At 38.0% G+C, this 18,728-nt stretch overlaps 1 protein-coding gene across 28 annotated transcripts in view; it reads left to right on the plus strand.

The window, feature by feature from the left end:
* The window catches only part of MBNL1 (muscleblind like splicing regulator 1), a 196,859-nt gene that overhangs the window by 135,154 nt on the left and 42,977 nt on the right, over window positions 1-18,728 (plus strand). The window contains exon 1 of one of the 28 annotated variants that reach the window (XM_087870292.1): window positions 8,688-9,000. The exons of 26 other annotated variants lie outside the window; for them this stretch is intronic. In XM_087870292.1, coding sequence (XP_087726418.1) covers window positions 8,980-9,000 — 21 coding nt within the window. In that variant the 5' untranslated portion in view covers window positions 8,688-8,979. Of the gene's footprint in view, window positions 1-8,687; window positions 9,001-9,825; window positions 9,990-18,728 lie in introns of those variants that run through there. One more of the 28 variants, XM_087870295.1, reaches the window with a different exon arrangement.

Raw genomic sequence — 18,728 nt, forward strand, 5'->3', positions numbered from 1 at the left:
TGAATCTATTTTTATCACTGACATTCAGTTCATCCTACATGGTTTTCCAAGATGAACCTACAGCTTTTAAAATCAAAATTATCAGATAGATTTTCTTCACAATTTCATCCAAAGTGAGAACAACGGAGACATGCTATTATCTTTATAGTGGCAACACTAATACTTGGGGGCAAAATTGAGTTGTTGTTTTTTTTTTCCGAAGGGTAACATAGACAACTTTGTTTATGACAATGTTGTTTATGGATTCCACACAAATCGACTATGACATACTGATACACAATTAATAACAACTGAACGTAGTCAATTGTAAATAGTCAATTCGTGTGAAATCCGTAACGCAACTCAAAGTGTATTGTGGTGACGGCTATAAGAAGTCTGTCTGACTGTATTTATATACAATGAAAAGAGTCCTTAGAAATTGTTTTCTTAATTGCTGCATTTTAAACACTACTGGCTATTTGAATTTCAACTTGATATTATCTTTGTTCTAAATACAGCTGGCCAAATTTGTTTATACAGTACCTATAAGTCAGGCAGATCAGTCTCCTTTGCTTTCATTGTTCTGTGACTTTGTACGAGTTACTTAATATCACAGGATCTCAGAATTCTTGTCAGCAAATGGGAGAAGAGGTTGACAGCATTCCCATCATGAGGTCACAGGGAGGATAATGTGAGACCTGTTCTTCCTTTAGTTAACACTGTGGCTCACTGTGAGCTAGGGGGGAATAAGGCTTTGCCCCCATGGATTTTACATCCCTACTGGAATCAGTCAGTCAGTAAGTAAACATATAAACCAGCAACATAACTGCAGGTGTGACCAGTGCTATGAGGAAAATAAACAGGAACAACTGCCCAGCGGAGACTGGTGCTGGGAGGACTTTAGTTGAGTAGGTTTTGTTTACTGCTCTGTCTGGAGGAGCGTAGACAATAAGTGGTAATGTTTTTTCCCCTTATTAGTCATAGTTAATTTTCTTACTTTCTATTTAACCATTGTGTTCATAATTTATAAAACAAAAATATGGATAAGTAGGTTTTATTTTGTGACAGTTGTTTTTGTGTATAAATTTAAGATTTCAAAGCAGATATTTTGTTGCTTGACAGATATTAGAGTGACTAGGTACATTTTCATTTCTTCACAGAGTAATATAAATTATTGTAAACTCAGATATCATACAGTAGTCCTGATTATTGTTCACATCTGTTTTTCTTTTCTCTTTCGGTATATAATAAATTTCACAGAGGACATGTGTGCAGCAGCTTACCTTTAACCCACTTGAAAAGTTTAGTACAACTGTTTTGTCTTGGATTGTTAGGTACCATAAAACCACAGGAACCACCATTACTCTTGATTTGTTTAATGAGTGCCGATCTTTCTACAGCCTTATGACATAGGTCCTCTTCACCATGGAGTGTCTTCCTGAAATTCAAGTAGTCCTCAGCAGACATTCAATGAATGGATTATCCTTGCTTATATTGTAGATTGCCTAATTAGGCATTGAGGTTACTTCCACTTACTTCACCTTGTCAGCCTTAAAAATTAAACAACAAAGGTTACTGAGCAGCAAATTAGTTTATTTGGAAACATCAGAGCAATTGCAATTCAGAATAGGAAAACAGCAAACCATCAGCAAGTCTGGAGAACAAAGGAGGAGAGCATCCTTTTTTAAAGGAAAGGAGGAAGTCGGGAGGCGTTGTTTTCACAAAAGTTCATTGGAGGAAGATGAGAGTTCCAAGCGGTGGCTTCTCATTGGCTGCAGGCCAGGGCAGCTTGCTGTTGCCAGGCTGAAAGGAAATCTTCCTTCTTCCTGCCAAACTATGCAGTCTGCGTCCCCCTCCCCAGTGGCTTCCCAATTCCATTTTGAATGAGGTTTCCTTTACTCATTTTCACAGCCTTTACTCTCAGTGTACCTCCCCAGACTAAAGCGTTCCTCCCAATCAGGTTGGTTTAACCACTGGCCGTTGAATGACCTGAGATTCCCACCTGTATGCTGTTTTACCTGGGCGGCCTTCTGGCTCTTTGGATTCCTGGGAAGCCAGCTGTGTGAGAGAGGATGTAATCCTCCAACTTGGTATCAGAACTGAATTTGAGAATTAAACTTTATTTGCTACTTCTGTAATCTTGGGCAAGTCATTTAACTTCTGTGAGCTTTAATTTCCCCACTGGCATAACATGGTTAATACTAGTTACTCATATGGTCGTTGTGAAGTTAATTGAAAATGCTTGTGAAAAATGCTTGACTCCCGGCATGTTTTTCTCTGCACTTTGTCCACTTCAGCAGCACTTCATAGTATGAAGGACACTTCATAGAATTGATTATCTATTTTCTGAAATATACCCTGTGGTAGGCTTTATGGTTGACCCCATCCCACCTTTTCTTTTCATACTGTTTTCACATGACCTTTCCTTTTGGTTTTTGGGTGTTTTGATAGGCAGTCAGATAAAAGAGAACTAGATTAAAATTCTCAAAAAGGAAGCTTGGAGATTACTTCTTTATTTTAGTGAACCATCTATCTGTCCATTTGTGTGAGCAGTGTGGTGAGTCGACAGATGTTTTTACATTAGTGGACCCATAGACATACATTGAAGAAAAACAGGGGAGGTGGGGTATAACGTTTTTAAATACATCATTGGAAAGACAACAAAAGGAGAAATGACAGGAAGTTTCCCACGGTAAGTAGTGAGCCGGTAGGACCGTACAAAGAGAAAACACTGTAAGACAGTACTGTTAAACCCATGTAATAGTAGTGATGTGCTGTGAAGAAATGGACAATCCAGCCTGAAAGTTTCCCCAACTTCAAAATCTGGCAGTTGAGAACATCGTCATTTTGAGAACTGTTTAGTTCTCAAACGATTGAGGATATGTTTTAAACATAAATATTAAGTTATTGATAATTTGTAAAGTTTTACTTGAATCTCTTTAAGGTGTTTCTTGGTCCTTCCATGGTACTCTGTTTAATCTCTCTCTAAAATAACTGCATTGACTAATACATGATAAATCTTTTCCTGCTGTGTGCTGCTGGAGCTCCAGTAATTTCGTCTACTCACTCATGGTGGGGGGAGGGGACCTGCACCCCTGCCCCATATAAGCTGGTATACTCTAGCAAAACCCTGGCAGTTTATAATGTAGGATACTGCTTTTAAGGGGAATTATTTTTTGTTTGTATCAGTCCATTTGATTATCAATTTTATTCTCTTTCAGAGATTAATATTAAAAAAAATTAACTGCCTTACCAAATGGTCCTTTTCAGAGCACAATTTATTTAAAAATAATCAAGCCAAAAACAGTTGCCCTAATTCAGTACAAGAGAAATTTATTGTAAATGAGGAACTACTCCTTTTTAAATGAAATTTGAGATTATTTTGACTTATAGGTAAGTGCTAACAATGAAATAAAACAATTTTAGGGGTGCCTGCATGGCATAGTCGTTAAGCGTCTGCCTTCGACTCAGGGCGTGATCCCAGCGTTCTGGGATCGAGCCCCACAGAGGGCTCTTCTGCTAGGAGCCTGCTTCTTCCTCTCCCACTCCCCCTGCTTGTGTTCCCTCTCTCGCTGGCTGGCTCTCTCAGTCAAATAAATAAAAAATCTTTCAAAAAAAAAAAACAATTTCAAAAATAGCTAAAAATAGTTGCACATAGAGACTTATATGTATCTTGGATAATGTGAAACTTAATCACACAATTATGACTCACTGAAATAGTTTGGGAAAAATGTTTAGAAGGTAGACATATATACTAATTCGTATTTTTTTTTTAATTTATTTATTTGACAGAGATAGAGACAGCCAGCGAGAGAGGGAACACAAGCAGGGGAAGTGGGAGAGGAAGAAGCAGGCTCAGAGCAGAGGAGCCCGATGTGGGGCTCCATCCCATAACGCTGGGATCACGCCCTGAGCCGAAGGCAGACGCTTAACCGCTGTGCCACCCAGGCGCCCCCACTAATTCGTATTTTTTTATGTTAGTGCATTTACTACACCAATTTAGAACAATTCCATTTAATTTTTGAAAGGCTTTCATATTTGATTTCATGATATCGAAGGATTCTCTTTGGGTGGATAGTAACACTGTTATTTTCATATATTTTAGATGAATATGTCATATGCAGAAAACCTACATTAAAATTATCAATAACAGCTACTGGTAGAATAAAATGAGGCAAATGAACTTTTTTTTATTGCTTTGGGTTTTTATGAAATCAGGAAAAATGGAAAGTGGTTATTCTAACAGGAAATACTACAATAGGAAAACAAAACTTAGTTTCACTTTATTGGTATGTCTCTTGAGCAGTGCTTCAAAATTTTTGCCAAGCTACCTACCATATTGACACTTCTAAGTAACCTTGTCCAATCTGAGTAATCCATATTACAGTTACTAGTTACTCTTTTCTGATGTAATTGTAGTGTGGAATCCAGTTTTTATCTTGGCATAAGGAAACCGTGAAACAGAATAATGGACCGATGATTGAACCAGGAATTTGCTATTTAGTTGCAAGAAATTGTCAAATGATAAAGCTTAATTTGTTAGTCAATAAGCAACTTTCAAAACATTGCTAGGTGTTGAAAAAGTACTGTTCTAGGTGTGTTTGAAAGTTAGACATATAGTTAATATATGTTCTATGTATGTATATTATGTCTATTAAACATATATGTATAGTATGTAATGTACATTTTGCTTTATAAGATTCCTATATGAGTTAACACTTGTTATAAGCCTGATGCTATTCTAGGTATTGTTTTGGGAATGCAACTTGAAAATAAACAGTCATGGTTTTACTCTCATTGAGTCTGGTCCAGTGAAGGAAACAGGTAGCTGGCAGGTGATTATGATAAAGTGTAACGAATGCTCTGGAATCAGGCAGAAGAACAGTAAACAAAAATGAAGTTAAAAAACAAAATAAAACAAAAACTTCCTGAGGAAGGTGACATTAACTGGGGACTCTTAACTCTAACTAAAAGTTAGCCAGGCCAAAAAAACCTGGAAGGGCAGAATATTTTGACAGCTGGGTCTCTGAACTTAGTTCAGTTCACTATGGCTAGTAGAGAGAAAGAGAGAGAATGTGTGTGTTAGCACATGTTAGAATAGGAGGGGGGGAGGAGATTGTGAAAAAGATGGGTCTGGGAGACTGTTTGGAGAATGGTCAGGTCAGTGTTAGCTCTTGCCTGGACAGTGGAAGTAATTACTTCATTGGTCTTCCCTGCCCGGCTCTCGGCCACTTCAGGAGCTCCTGCACTCCTGTCTGATGAATTCACGAAGTACAGCTGGGCTGCTGGGCTGATGGCATCCCTGGCCCTGGTCAGTGGCTTCCCCAGGTCTACAGAAGGAAGCAGACAACCTGTAACTCAGTTTTTAAAACTGTCCCCAAACTAGAGTCAGCCTACTTTTCACGCTTATTTCTCACATCTCTTATAAATGTATTATTTGTCATTGATGCTTCAAACTATGCTATTTCTTCTACCTGGATATCTTTTGTAACTCTTCATGTTTAAATTCTTCCTCTTCTTCAAAGCTGTTATCTGATTCTTCTGAATGGAAACCTTCTCTTTTTCCTTCAAATTACAAGAACTCTTTATCTGAATGTCCCTTATAACACTCTGTGCCTTCTATCCTATTCTAGCTATTTATGTGCTTGCCTTATTTCTCTTCATGAAATAATGTCTGATTCTTTTATTGTCTCCACGGCCCCATAGCACTGAGCATATGAGAGGCCTCAACAAATAGATGGTGAATAAATGTATAAATGGGTTATTCTAGAAGATAATAATATTTAAGGTGAAGTATATTCAAGGCAACCGCTTGACTACACTTGACAAAGCAACAGTTCTCCCCTCCCTCCTTCTCTCTCTCTTCCTTTCCTTTCCTTTCCTTTCCTTTCCTTTCCTTTCCTTTCCTTTCCTTTCCTTTCCTTTCCTTTCCTCCCCATCCATTCATTGCCTATCTTCTAGCTTAATTTTCAGTTTGATTAAGAGACAGTGAATCAGTTGTTCTGTTCTGCTTTCTCTTTCATCTGTGTCCACATGGCTATGTCTGCACATGCACCGTATTTCTTATCTGTATATAGATCTAGCTCTTTTAGAACAATTTCATAGACTCTGTTTGCTCTGATATTACTGCAAGAAACACAAAAGAAACCTGTTGAACTTTTGATAAGTTCGAATGGGGTGGGACATATCAGTTTCCAATTTCTCTCTCTGGATTGTAGTAAAATCATGTTTTGCACCTGCAGTCAAAAAGCAACAATAAATTAAAGTGGCCCCCAGTCCCTAGATTGTCTAGGCCATCTATATCCTGCCTACCCATTAGTGGGATGCATGGGGACTCTGACCTGTTTATCCTAACTTCGTTGCTTCACAATGGTAGGGCCTTACATGGGATATTTAACCTCTGAAAGCTTCTGTTTCCTCATTTGTAATAAGAGGCTGATAAGAATCACTTCTTGGGATTGCCCTGGGAGTAATTGATAGATGATATTGTGAGAGTTAATGATAGACGTAATCACACCTGTACAGGACACAGAAGAGGTCACCATTAGGGTAAGGATTCTATCCATTGTAATGGTCTTCCAAAGCAAATGGTAGTGATCCTGTGGAGACCTCGTATCTTCTTATTTGAAAATTTATGATATGCCAGTTTACCTTCATAAACATTTACTGCAGCTATGAAATTTTTAACTTGAGTACAGGCAGCTTATAATTGAGTCGTAAAAGCAATACTGTGAAGATAACTTAGGAGCCGCCTAAGACCTCTAACCCACAGTGGATGAGAATGAAACTAAATTGTATAGAAACTGTTATTAGTAATCTAAAATACCATCAGTATCTTTGACACACTCTTTCTTTAGTGTACCGTCAATGTTGAGTATATAACAAAAATACTTACGGGCTCTCATGGCCACGTTGATGACGTGGATCCTCTGGCCCTCTTTTCCCATGAGCTCTTTCGCTTCCTATGAACAAGGCGTTCAGAAGCAGCTGAGGCACCATCATCCTATGGCTATACGCCCAAGGGGACAAAAGGCAGTAGCTCGTTTTGTGCAATCCTTGCCCTGGAGTGCCCTTTCCACCACTGTATAGGGAAGGAGCTGGGGGAAAAACAGACCATTTAGAAACGGAAATACCAGTTAAGAGATAGTCGGATAACATTAGCCGTTGTCCTGGAGTCATTGGCAAACACTGAGTTTGCAAGAACTATGGAAAAAGTTGTGATTGATGTGTAAATGAGAATGTGGATTGGTATATATAGACTAACCAATGGTCCTCAGAGAAGCAGTCATTAGAATCATCTGAGAGCTTGCCTGGGACTCAGCCAAAATCAATGAAACCAGAATTTCTGGGGGTGGATGCTGGGTATAGAAATTTATTATTTATAAATTTATTTATTTATTATAATGTGCAGCCATGGTTGAGGACCAATGGCCTAGGCCTTATGGTATCATCATAGTGATGTGGTAGCTGGGCACTGGAAATGCCCCCCCATCTCTTAAATTGCTTATTCATTCTACAGACATTTACTAAGAATGCTTAGGTTGCTAAGTTAGATTTAGCCCTGTCTTTAACAAGTTCTTAATCTAGATGAGTAGACAGACTTGTGGAAATTACCTGTAATACAATTTGACAGGTGCTGAGTTCACTACTGTGAGTTTATTCTCTCTGGCAAGAAAGTAAAGAGGAGGAAGGGAGGGACAGTGAGAGAGAAAATGCCCTCAGAAAGTGACATTTCAAAGAGTCACCTCTCATAATTAAATATAACTTAAGAAAATGATTCCCTGTTATTATCAACTCCTTTTAAAATACAGATGCCCCATTTCCTAATGGTAAGAGAAATGAGCATTCATTGGCTCTTACCTTGGGCCCTGGGAAAGCTTTCTCACAGCCACTCAGGAGCTACGTTACTTGGATGCAATTTCACAAATGAAAGGTATTGTTGAGCTCGAAGTTGAGTACCTCCATAAGGTCACATAGCCAGTGGGCAAATAACTACAGTGAATCCCAGTCTTCCTGGCTCCTGGGTGGGTATTTTTTGTGCTGGACTGTACATTGCCATTCTCGGCCACTTAGAGGCTTAGTGTGAGTTCATTAGAAGAGATTCTAACTGGATGGTGAGCTGAAGGACTGTGGAAAAGGGGAGGTTGAAGGAAGAGGAAAAAGGGTGCTTTCAAACTCATCCAGTGAAGTGGGACTGAGTAACAGGAAGCAGGGGTTGCAAGGCTCCAGGGATGTGAAGAACATGCTAGAAGAGTGAGTAAGGTGCAGTGATGTCCATTTACTGAGTAGCAGCCCATAATTGAGGCCCTTGGGTACATTCTTTCCTTTAATACTTACATCATCCCTAGGATGGTATTCTTACCTTCATTTTTATAGAAGAGGATGTTGAAGTTTAGTGAGGTTGAATAATTAACCCAAAATCTCACTACTAATAAGTACCGAAGTTGGCATTTGAACAAACAACTCTGTGATTCAGGCTCATGTGATGTTAACCATTGAGCTGAGGTTCAATTGCTTTTTTATATCAAGTCCTGGGACATTTCCTGTGTGCAGATCTCTAAGGCCTATATATGAGAAACTTGCGAGCTAAGGGGGGGACACAGATAAATCCAACAAGTGAGCATATTTCTTATCTGGGTGGGCAGAGCAGAGTACAAAGATGTGGTTGGGTAACAGTAGTAAGAAGTTACCTGAAAAAGGAGCCAATGGGGGGAGACTAGGGAAGAAGGGAAATAAAATGGGACTATAGTACGTAAGTTCATAGAAGTCCCAGAGAAGGTGCAGAAGGAATGTTTGAGAATGCTACCGGACAGAATATCTTCTATTCTGAAATACAGGCAGGACTCATTCACTTGGCAAACACTTGCTGGGCTTATTGGCCTGGCCCAGCGGGTGAGCCTGGGGGTGAGGCATGACACTGCTTTCTGGAGGCAGTGGGCATGGAGGGAAGGTGTGTAAACAGCGCACAGTAAAGCGGTGTGACTCTGTTAGGAGAGAGGCATGCACAAAGTACCAGGGAAGGTAAACAACGATTGCTACTAACAACCACTTGCTTTAGCCAGAGGTAGGGAGTAAAATTCATGCATATGTTGCTTTACTCACTGCACCCAAGCCTGGCGTTTAGCAGGTCGGGCTTTCAGCCTAAATGTTGTTGATAGGATAGCAAGAGAAAAACATCAGGTGACAGCAGCCTGCGCTTTTCCCTCTTACGTTCACATTCCGGCTTATTAAAAAACAGCGTTGCCATGGCTGGCGTTCCTGTGAGGCCCAACATCTCCATACTTTTCATCTTAAATAAGCTCTTAAGAATATGCTCCGCAGCCTCTGATTGCCTTTCAGAACAGAGTAACCTTGCAATGATTAAGCTTTTTCAAGTGCCTCTGTTTAAGCGATGGCTTCAATACCCCCTGCCTTAAAAAGAGTCTTCTTGTAGATATATGTAAGAGTTCCACAGTTGGCAGATATCTAGTTTTATTTGCTTGTTTACTGTGAACACGGATCCTTTCTCAAAAAGCGACTGGAGGATACTAGAAGCATGAATTCTTTCTCAAAAGTCTTTCTCAAAATTCCCGTTTTATTCCCAATGATGATTTTTAAGTAACTTTTGTTGAGTGTCATTTCTTTAGGTATTTGGGGACCTGCCTTAGAGAACCAGTGGAAGTCTCTGGGGGTGGGAGTGGGGTGAGAGAAGGAGACAGGCTCAGATAGCCTGTGTTGTGATACTGCTTTTTTCTTCTTCAAGAGATTTTTTTTTTTTTCACCCTTACTGCCTATGCTGCTGCAGTCAGCATCCAATAGAGACGTGTTCTGGGCTCATGAGCCAATTGTCTTTCTCCTCGCTGCAGCCTGAAGTCTGAGAGAGGGCTGATGGCTGTGCACAATTTTAGCAAATTGTCATGGGGATGTGGGGGAGGGGAGTGCTTTCCCCACAGGAACAGAGCCAGTGTCATTGAGCACATTTTGTTCAAGTACAAAGTTGATCTGTCTGAAGGAGACAGTGGTCAGCAGTGGTAAGGACCTTCGTCGCCTCACCTTTTCTTTGTGCTCTGTCATTGTTGTTTACGGGAAGAAGTAGCATTTAATCGCTGGACTTGAGATCAGATCTGTGAGGTCAGCAAGCGACAACATTTATTTTCAGTTAGGGAATCCCAGAGGTTTACAGAGGAGTCTGAATGAAAAGTTGAGGGAAGGAAAAGGTGTTTGATGTTTGGCAAAGACGATGATGTCTCTAAAAGATTAGAGCACAGTATAGTGTAATAATTTCTACATGTAATTGACAAACAAAATTCTGGACATTTGTTACAGTTGAGAAAATTATCTAAGCACTAATCCCATGCATAGTATACACTATCCCAACTAGTGAGCTTGGCTGAAAGATTTACAATGGAAATATTAAAATGGGACTTTAGAAATATTGCATAATATTATTCTTTTAAGTTTATCATAACTAATAATAAATCTTATTTTAGGTATGTAAAAATAGGGTTACCTTATAGTTGTAGGTATGTGTATCTAGAAGGTATAAATATAACAAATGCCTCATATAAATACAAGGTAATAGTGTTATCAATCTTGAACTGACTTTACCAAGATGTTTTACCGCTTTGATTTTCTTTAGTTTCTTTTATATTGCTGAATAAAAGACTTGCCCCTTAAAACCAGCCATCCTCTCTATATCACTAACTTCTCTTTTTCATTTTATATATATAAAGATTTTATATATATAAAGAATATATATTCACATTTATTATAAAGAATATATATATTCTTTTTTCTATATAAAGTCACCTTTTCTGTATTTGTGATATATCCAGTATCGATTGGTATCTCCATTGCTATATCCAAAAATCCATTTGTGATATATCCAAATCACAGAGGCCAGTGAGTAGAATCCCTAGATAATCCAAGAACCTCTTGGCTCACTGGCAAATGGGTAGTGTGAAGCAGAATTTAACTTGTCTGGTGTTTCAGTTATTTTCTACTGTTGACCCTATTGTAGAAGTCCAGCCGAAGGGAAAAAAATGAATGACAGATAAACTGAAATTTATAAGAGAATCTAATGTTTTCCGTGACACTTTGGAAATACCATGTTGATTAGTCTTCTCCAAAATCAGTAGTTTATATTGTGAAACTTCTTTTCCTTGTAGAACTCAACAGAGATGGAAGCATTCATTTGGTTCTGACCTAGTCTGGTTAGAGTCATCTATGTTTTAGTGTGAGTAATGATTAGAAAAACATACATACATACATACATACATACATACATACTTGAGGATGTGAAAGTGATCATCAGCACAGATGCATCTCTCCAGCATAGTGGTGAAGAGTGCCAACTCTGTAGTTAGACTGCCTTGGTTTGGTTATGTGCCCTTGGACAAGCAGCCCCCTCCCCACATCCCCACCATCTCCTCCCCACATACCTTTGGAGGGGTATTTAAAGATGAAGGGCTTTTGCGTTGCCAGTGCACTAGGACTGGAAAGGACTGTTTAAACAAGTTTTCCCAAAAGATTCTTAAGGAAAAAAATTAAATGCATTTGACTTGAGACATTTACCCCCTTTTTACCCTCAGAAAATCCTCAGAAATATAATAGATATAGTCATGTGGTAATCCACCTAATAATGGTATGATGATGAATTGGGTCCTATTTCTAAAACATTTTGTATTTCTCAATTGAAAGGCATGTGCTACAAATAGAGCACTAAATTTTATTATGTAAATGCTAGGGTTTTTAATTATTAGCCAAGATCGAAGAGTGTCTGATTTGGATGCCATAAAACTTCAGAAGTGTTTCTGCTACAAACAGTTTAGAAGTCTGACAGTTGCTGTACCGAAAAAAATAATGAAGCAATTGAAAAAATAATAGAAACATAGTGACCTGGCATTTCCAATTTTATGATGCCATAAAAAAGCAGCCAAGAAATGTTGGACTGTTTAATGATGCTGGCACCTACCAAATGTCACTGGGCTTTCACAAGGTCATGGAGACTCTGGTTTGACTCGGGGATGTTGGCCAGACCCATGTTGGGAACGCAGGAAGACTGTGGAATAGGGACAGACAGTAGGTGCCGATTGAACCCTTCACTTAACTTCATACAGTAGACTACACACTTCTGTGGGATTCTGTGGGGTAGAGGAGAGGCCATGGGTGGGTATAACTAAAAGGTGAGGCCATTTCTTCTTACAGCATCCCATTGCAATCATTCCCTAACATAAGATCCTTGTGGGCCCTCACTGAAGAGGCTAAAATTTCTTCAGATGACCATCAGCTAAAACCGTGTGCTGCTGTCACTATCGCTGTCACTGTACGCATATGTGATCTCTCACAGACAAAAGCTGCTGCAGAAAGGAGTGGTATTTTTGTCACAAGAATGTGTGTGATTTGTTGCCTTTTTCCCTTTCCCCACCTCCTCAGACTCTCATGCATTACATAATACTTCTCTAGATGTGTAGAGTTTCAGTTATGCCGTGTTCAAGATGATTAATGGGAGTTGTGCAATTAAAGCTCCCGAGTTCTCTGGGAAAAAAGTCATAGTATCCCGATGTTTGAGTTAGAGTGCGTTGAGTTTGCGTCAGCATTGAGGATATTTTGGGATATTGTAAATGTCACTATTGGTTTTAATGTCCAAGAATCTTCATCATCACACTTAGGAATGTTCTATGAAATAGTGCCTAGAACAGCCTTTGAATGCTAGCTAGAAACGTCTAAACCTAAAATTGCTGGGTTGAGATCACATTAGACTTTGATGAGGAAATGTTTAACCCAAGTGAAACAGTCTGTTACATTCTTTCAGGCCATGGTAAAATTACAAATTTGAACTCGACAGATTGTGTGTATGTGCCTGGGTTTGTATTTTTCTTTCTTTTCCTGGCAGCCTCAGTCATTGTCAAGCCACAGTGTATGTGTGAATATGAACTTCTTATGGCATCAAGAAAGGGAAAAATCTAAATTGGCCTTCTATTGTGTTTCATTTGAAAATATTTTGTATCTGGGGTAAAATAATTTAAGAAATTGAGATTGTTTCCATAAAAATACATTCATAAATTTCTGCTTTTTTCTCTCACTGATAGGAGAAAATTTTCCCAGCTCTTGTGTTGACCTCCAAGCTCTAAGCATTTGGCCTTATGTTGATTGGATGAATATATAGTAATTTACACCGAAAAAGTTAAGCTTTAAATATTGATTAGTATTACTATATTTACTTCGTGTTAAGTTTAGGAGACTAGGGATTATTAAATGCCCTCCAAAATAAAAGGAGAATTGTCTCCTTTCTTCCTGTTCTGTGAAAATGCTAAGCATTTGTTCCTGGTGTTGCCTGAAAGTCCAGTGAGGGAATTAAAACAGGAAAACATAGTGTTTGGTGTAAAGAATATCTTTTTGCCTTTCCACATGGTAAAACTCTGAAGTAGGTACAGGGTGCAAAAACAACAACAACAAAATTCCCATTTTGTTATCTGAGTTAAAGGGCTATAATATTTGAGAATAAAAAGAAAATAGAAAAATTACTGTTAATATGTGAATATTATATATTTACTATCTTATACTAAAATATAGTAAATACACGGTATAGGCTTATTAAGAGTATATATACTATATATATTTACATTATAGTATAATACACTGTTTATAAAACCCAACAAAACAAAACAATGACATAAAATCAGGGAAATCTCCATGGAGATTTTCTAAGAAAAAATTAAAATACCTGTTAGACTACGTTAGGGATTTATACCAAATGTTAGTTCAGTGTTCTTTGGGCTTTTATTCTATAGCTTTCTATAAGTCCTTATGTGTTTTTCCAAATAAAACATGAAATGTAAATTTTAGGTCTTATATTCTAGGTTTCTTAAATTTGCAACACGAGCGGAATCTAAGTTTGTAATACATATGCTGCTTTTAGAAATAGGTACATAACTGGGGTGAATATATATGTGTGTGTGTATGTGTAATTACTTACATACATATCTATACATTTGCATATGATTAAAAGCAACATTATGCAGTGGGTCCACCAGAATTTCAGACGGTGGTCAGAAGTCGTTCATCATTTTTCTGGGTTCTCTGGCTACTTAAGTTACCTTTCTCGGTAGCTTCTTTTCCAAAGTAGGGGTTATATGTCTCACGTTTAGTTATCCTGAAAAAAGCTTTCTGTAGGGAAGTGAAACCAAGAAAATGTTGTTTACCCTTAAAGTCAGCATATCCAGTATTCTAGTTAACAGGTGAATGGAGCTATTAATATGATTTTGGAATTGAATTATTCACTTTTTTATATACCACATCTTTGTTTTAATTTCAAATAAGAAAAAAAATCAACTCGCATATTCATACCTTGAAAATTTTTAGAATTTGGCAAAATTAGAAGGAATAACTGGTCGACCACGCACTCTTTTTGAATGAGGTTTTATAGGACAAATTTATTATCTTCTGTTTGAGGAAACTGCCAGACATTTAAATGTAATATGAAAATATTTAAAGTTAATTACAAATAACTTTGGGTTGGCAGTTTTTAATTGCATGCCCCTTTTATGGACTGAATGTTTGTGTCCCCCTAAAATTCTTATGTTGAAGCCCTGTTTCCTGTATGGTTATGTTTGAAGATGGGGCTACTAAGAAAATAATTAAGGTTAAAGTCACAAGAGTGGGACCGTGGTCTGATAGGATTAGTGTCCTTATAAGAGACACCAGGGCACAAACTTTCTCTCCTCGTGCACACACCAAGGAAGGGCTGTATGAGGAATAGCAAGAAGGTAGCCGTCTGCAAGCCAGAAAGCACTCTTACCAGAAACTGTGAGAAAATAAATTCCTGTTGTTTAAAACACATGATCTGTGGTATTTGTTATGGCAGCCAAAGCAGACTAATACGGCCCCTATTAAATTCCATTAGGTATAAAGCAGTGGTTGACTCCCAACTGGAGAAGATTTTGCCACCCCCTCACCCCTAGAGACATTTGGCAAAATCTAGAGACAGTTTTCATTGTCATAACTGAGGACAGGAGGGCTGCAGGCATTTAGCAAGCCAGGCATGCTGCTAAACATCCCACAGAGCACAGAACAGCTCCGCAACGAAGCGTCTAATGGCCCCAAATGTCAATAGTGCTGACACTGAGAAAGCTTGAGCTTCCTCTTAGGATGCATTTGTTCTTGTAAGCTGAAGCAAGTCCTTTATGGAAACAGGTAGATTGGAAAGAAACATACATTTAAGAGCAACAATATCCTGTGTGTTAGGTACAATTAATTGATTTTCAGTATTTGCAAGCCAATAAAGTATAATTTCTAGAGTTAATCAAACTCCTGTCCACCTAAATGAAAACTAAACAGTGAGTGTATATGGGTGTGCATGTGTGTTTGCATGCATATCATTTTTTCTAAAAGTTAATCACGTTTTAAACTGCCATAAAGTTCCTACCACTAGATGCTTGTAATTTTAAAATAAATATTGTATATATAAATTTATTCACCTTGTATTAGAATTGATCATTATAAATTAGCATGGGAGAGCCAAAGAAACATTTTTGGAAATGCATGAAACGATATTTCATGACTGCCAATTTTTTTCCCCCTTTGGCAAAATTTTCATGAGATATTTCTATCATCTTAGCTGAAAAAAAAAAATAGTAAGAATTTTCAATAGGAAGCTACCAAATTCCTTTGCCAGAGTTTCTGGCCAGTATCTGAGCAGTGAGTATCTCCAGAAAGTGCTTCAAAAACATTTGTATATCTCAGTTGTCCCAAAGGAAATATTGGTTTTGTTTTAACAATTGAAATAAATGGTTGCAGTTTGGACAGTTTTTCCTAAAACCAGTATTTCCAATGAAAACTGGAAAAGACTTATGAGTATAAGCTGGTACCCCCATAATTTTTTCATTGCCCCTTTATTTCCAGAGTCTACCCAAATATGACCCAATAATTTTAATTCTACCACATAGTTACCATTTGGCAGCTTAATAAGATGTCTTTTTATATTCTGACCTCATAAATCACAGTATGCATTTTATTTTAGGTAGAAGAATTATAGTTAAAAACGGGATATTGGTTTTTTGAGTTTTCAAATAGAATTTTGATTTTTTTTGTTTTATTATGTTTCTCTGACTTCTAAGAAAGATTTTCATTTTTGATTGTTAGGTCTTAAATATTAAAAATAGCGAAGAAACTATTTTTTCATATCCCTAAATTGCCATCTGTAGTTCTATTCAATTTTATCTTTATTCTACAATTTATATCTCACTATATACATTATACTGTACACTAGTGTATATACATACACATCATTTTAAAATATGTACTGTATATGCTCATACTATTAATTATTTAAAAGTGCACTTCATTGGGGCGCCTGGGTGACTCAGTCGGTTAAGCGTCTGCCTTCAGCTCAGGCCATGATCCCAGCGTCCTGGGATCGAGCCCCATGTAGGGCTCCCTGCTCAGTGGGGAGTCTGCTTCTTCCTCTCCCTCTGCCCTTCTCCTCTGCTCATTTTTTTTTCTCTCTCTCAAATAAATAAAAAAAATATTTTAAAATAAAATTTAAAAAGTGCACTTTATTAAACTACAATGTTTAAAAATTAACCAGGTGCTTTATTTTGAAGCTCACACAGTTAATCTAAACATATATTTTCCTTTGTTATAATCACAAACTCGTGCCTATTTCAAAAGCTAATGAGAAAACCCTTAAATTCACAGTTGGACAGTTTATAACTTCAGAAATTAAAGACATAATGAATTGATCTCTTGAATGACCGTGATTGGTCTCATATAAGCTTTTAAGACTACAAGGGGAAAATTTTGACTCTTTGGAAAGATGACTTTTAAAGATGTAGAAAAATTACTGGAGAAAAATGGACTTAGTCTGAATTGATCCTTTACTGAACTTCCTCCATTCCCTTAAAATATATAGTATGTATATTACAATGATGTCTTTGAAATCTATGTTCAGTGGCATCGAAGGTATTTATAGTATAGACCCTCTAGAGTGGCCTGCTAGTCAGCTGGGCAGCTCACTGACAGTAAGTGTCAGTGCAGTTGACAAAAGCAAACCACAGCAACATACCACTGTAGGACATGTATTAGAATGGCATTTTCTGTAGTGGATGTGGCAAATACAGAATCATGAGTAAGGGCCAAGCTTGTATTATTAGTGATTGACGTGCACTGTCACTGGGTTTTGCTTTTTCCATTATTTTTAGTACTTTTAACAGATACAGTGCTAAATTAAGCAACTGCTGTTCATTATTAGCTTCTTGACAGCCTGTTATATCAGGAGCCACATATGAAGTTGGCCCACTATCTTGCTCAACCCTTATAAATCACCAGTGCAATCAATGCTATTGTTGCTATTCTGCCAAAAAGGTATGGCCACTCAGAGAATTTAACCCCTACAGGGTCACACAGCAAGTAAATAACAAAGCTGCTATTCTGCTCTTCGAACCAAGCTCTGTTGGATAAAATGTACAATTATATGGCCAACAGGCGGAACGGCATAGAGCAACCAAAATGGAATAAAAACGACTTTATATTTTAGCATTAATCCTACCAGCCCAATTTAATGTATCTTGAGGTGAAATCTCTGGATAATTTAGAATATGGTTCCTTTATACAAATTTGCATATGTGAGCACCAGATACTGACTGAATTTCTGGATTTAGATTTTTAGAATGTATTGTCACTGTATAGAGCTTAGGACACCAAAAAGATTGAACCTCTGCACAAATGTAGTTTCATCCCTGGTGAAGCTTATAAACCTCCCGTTACCTTTTCTCCGTTTATTATGGCATGCTTTATCAGGTGTTCAAATTACTGGGCTCTGAGTAAGTGTCAGTAGGTTAGTACAGCTCAGAATCAAAGTTTGGTATTAGGGTTAGTTTTGATTCTATGAGTTTCATTGTCTCCAGAGTAGAGTTAGAGTAGAAGTGATCTTTAAGGATTTGTCGAGAAGTGTTCATTCATTCATTTTGCAAATGTGTATCGTGGTTTGGTCCTGGGACCTTGGGTGTAGACTGTGGATGGACCTGGAGAGGTACCAGTGGTATATTCACCTTAATTCTTAACGAAAGGTATATCACTGGTGATTTCCTCCAGAGTTTCAGGCAGTCCTCTACAAGAGGATGTTTATTCTAACTTTTTCTTGACCTTTTTATTTGTCAAACCACAATTGTTCAGCAGCATCGTAGCATTAAACACATTTTCAGCTCCCCAGGAAGCTGAGTTTATCTAACATCAATTGCAGAGGCTACTCTGGTTTTTTTCCCCCACACGTCAATGAAAAATTCACATGCTTTGCAGAATTGTGTTTTTGGAGTGTTTTTTTGCTCTATCAGAATAACCTAGAATACTATTAAAATGCAGACGCCTACCCCTTGCCCCCCCCCCCCCCCATGCATCACCACAGACTGTGTGGAAGAGGCCTGTTCGTCTGCGTACTTTTTCACCGAACATCCTCAGTTGAGTCTTAGGAACATAGCTTTTTGAAAGAGAAGTTCCAGTGCAATCAAATTAAGCTATGCATAGAAAGGTAGCATAGGTAAGAAATGTGGCCGAATGGCATTTTTCCTGAGTAAGTGTGGTAAATAGAAAGTGAAAACCAAAGGCCTGAGCTTCTCTTGAAAGGTTTGACATGATCTGACACAGAATGTATATAGGGCAGTAGGATTTGCCTCCAATATTTCAGTCTGAGCCGTGTTTATAGGGAGGTGGGACTGGGTGGCTTATGTGACGGGAGGCACTCGAATGAAGAGCTTAGGAAGGTCGGTGTTAGT

The sequence above is a fragment of the Ursus americanus genome, chromosome 20 (assembly GCF_024610735.1).
Source record: "Ursus americanus isolate L20-20 chromosome 20, mUrsAme1.1.p, whole genome shotgun sequence".
Taxonomy (NCBI): domain Eukaryota; kingdom Metazoa; phylum Chordata; class Mammalia; order Carnivora; family Ursidae; genus Ursus; species Ursus americanus.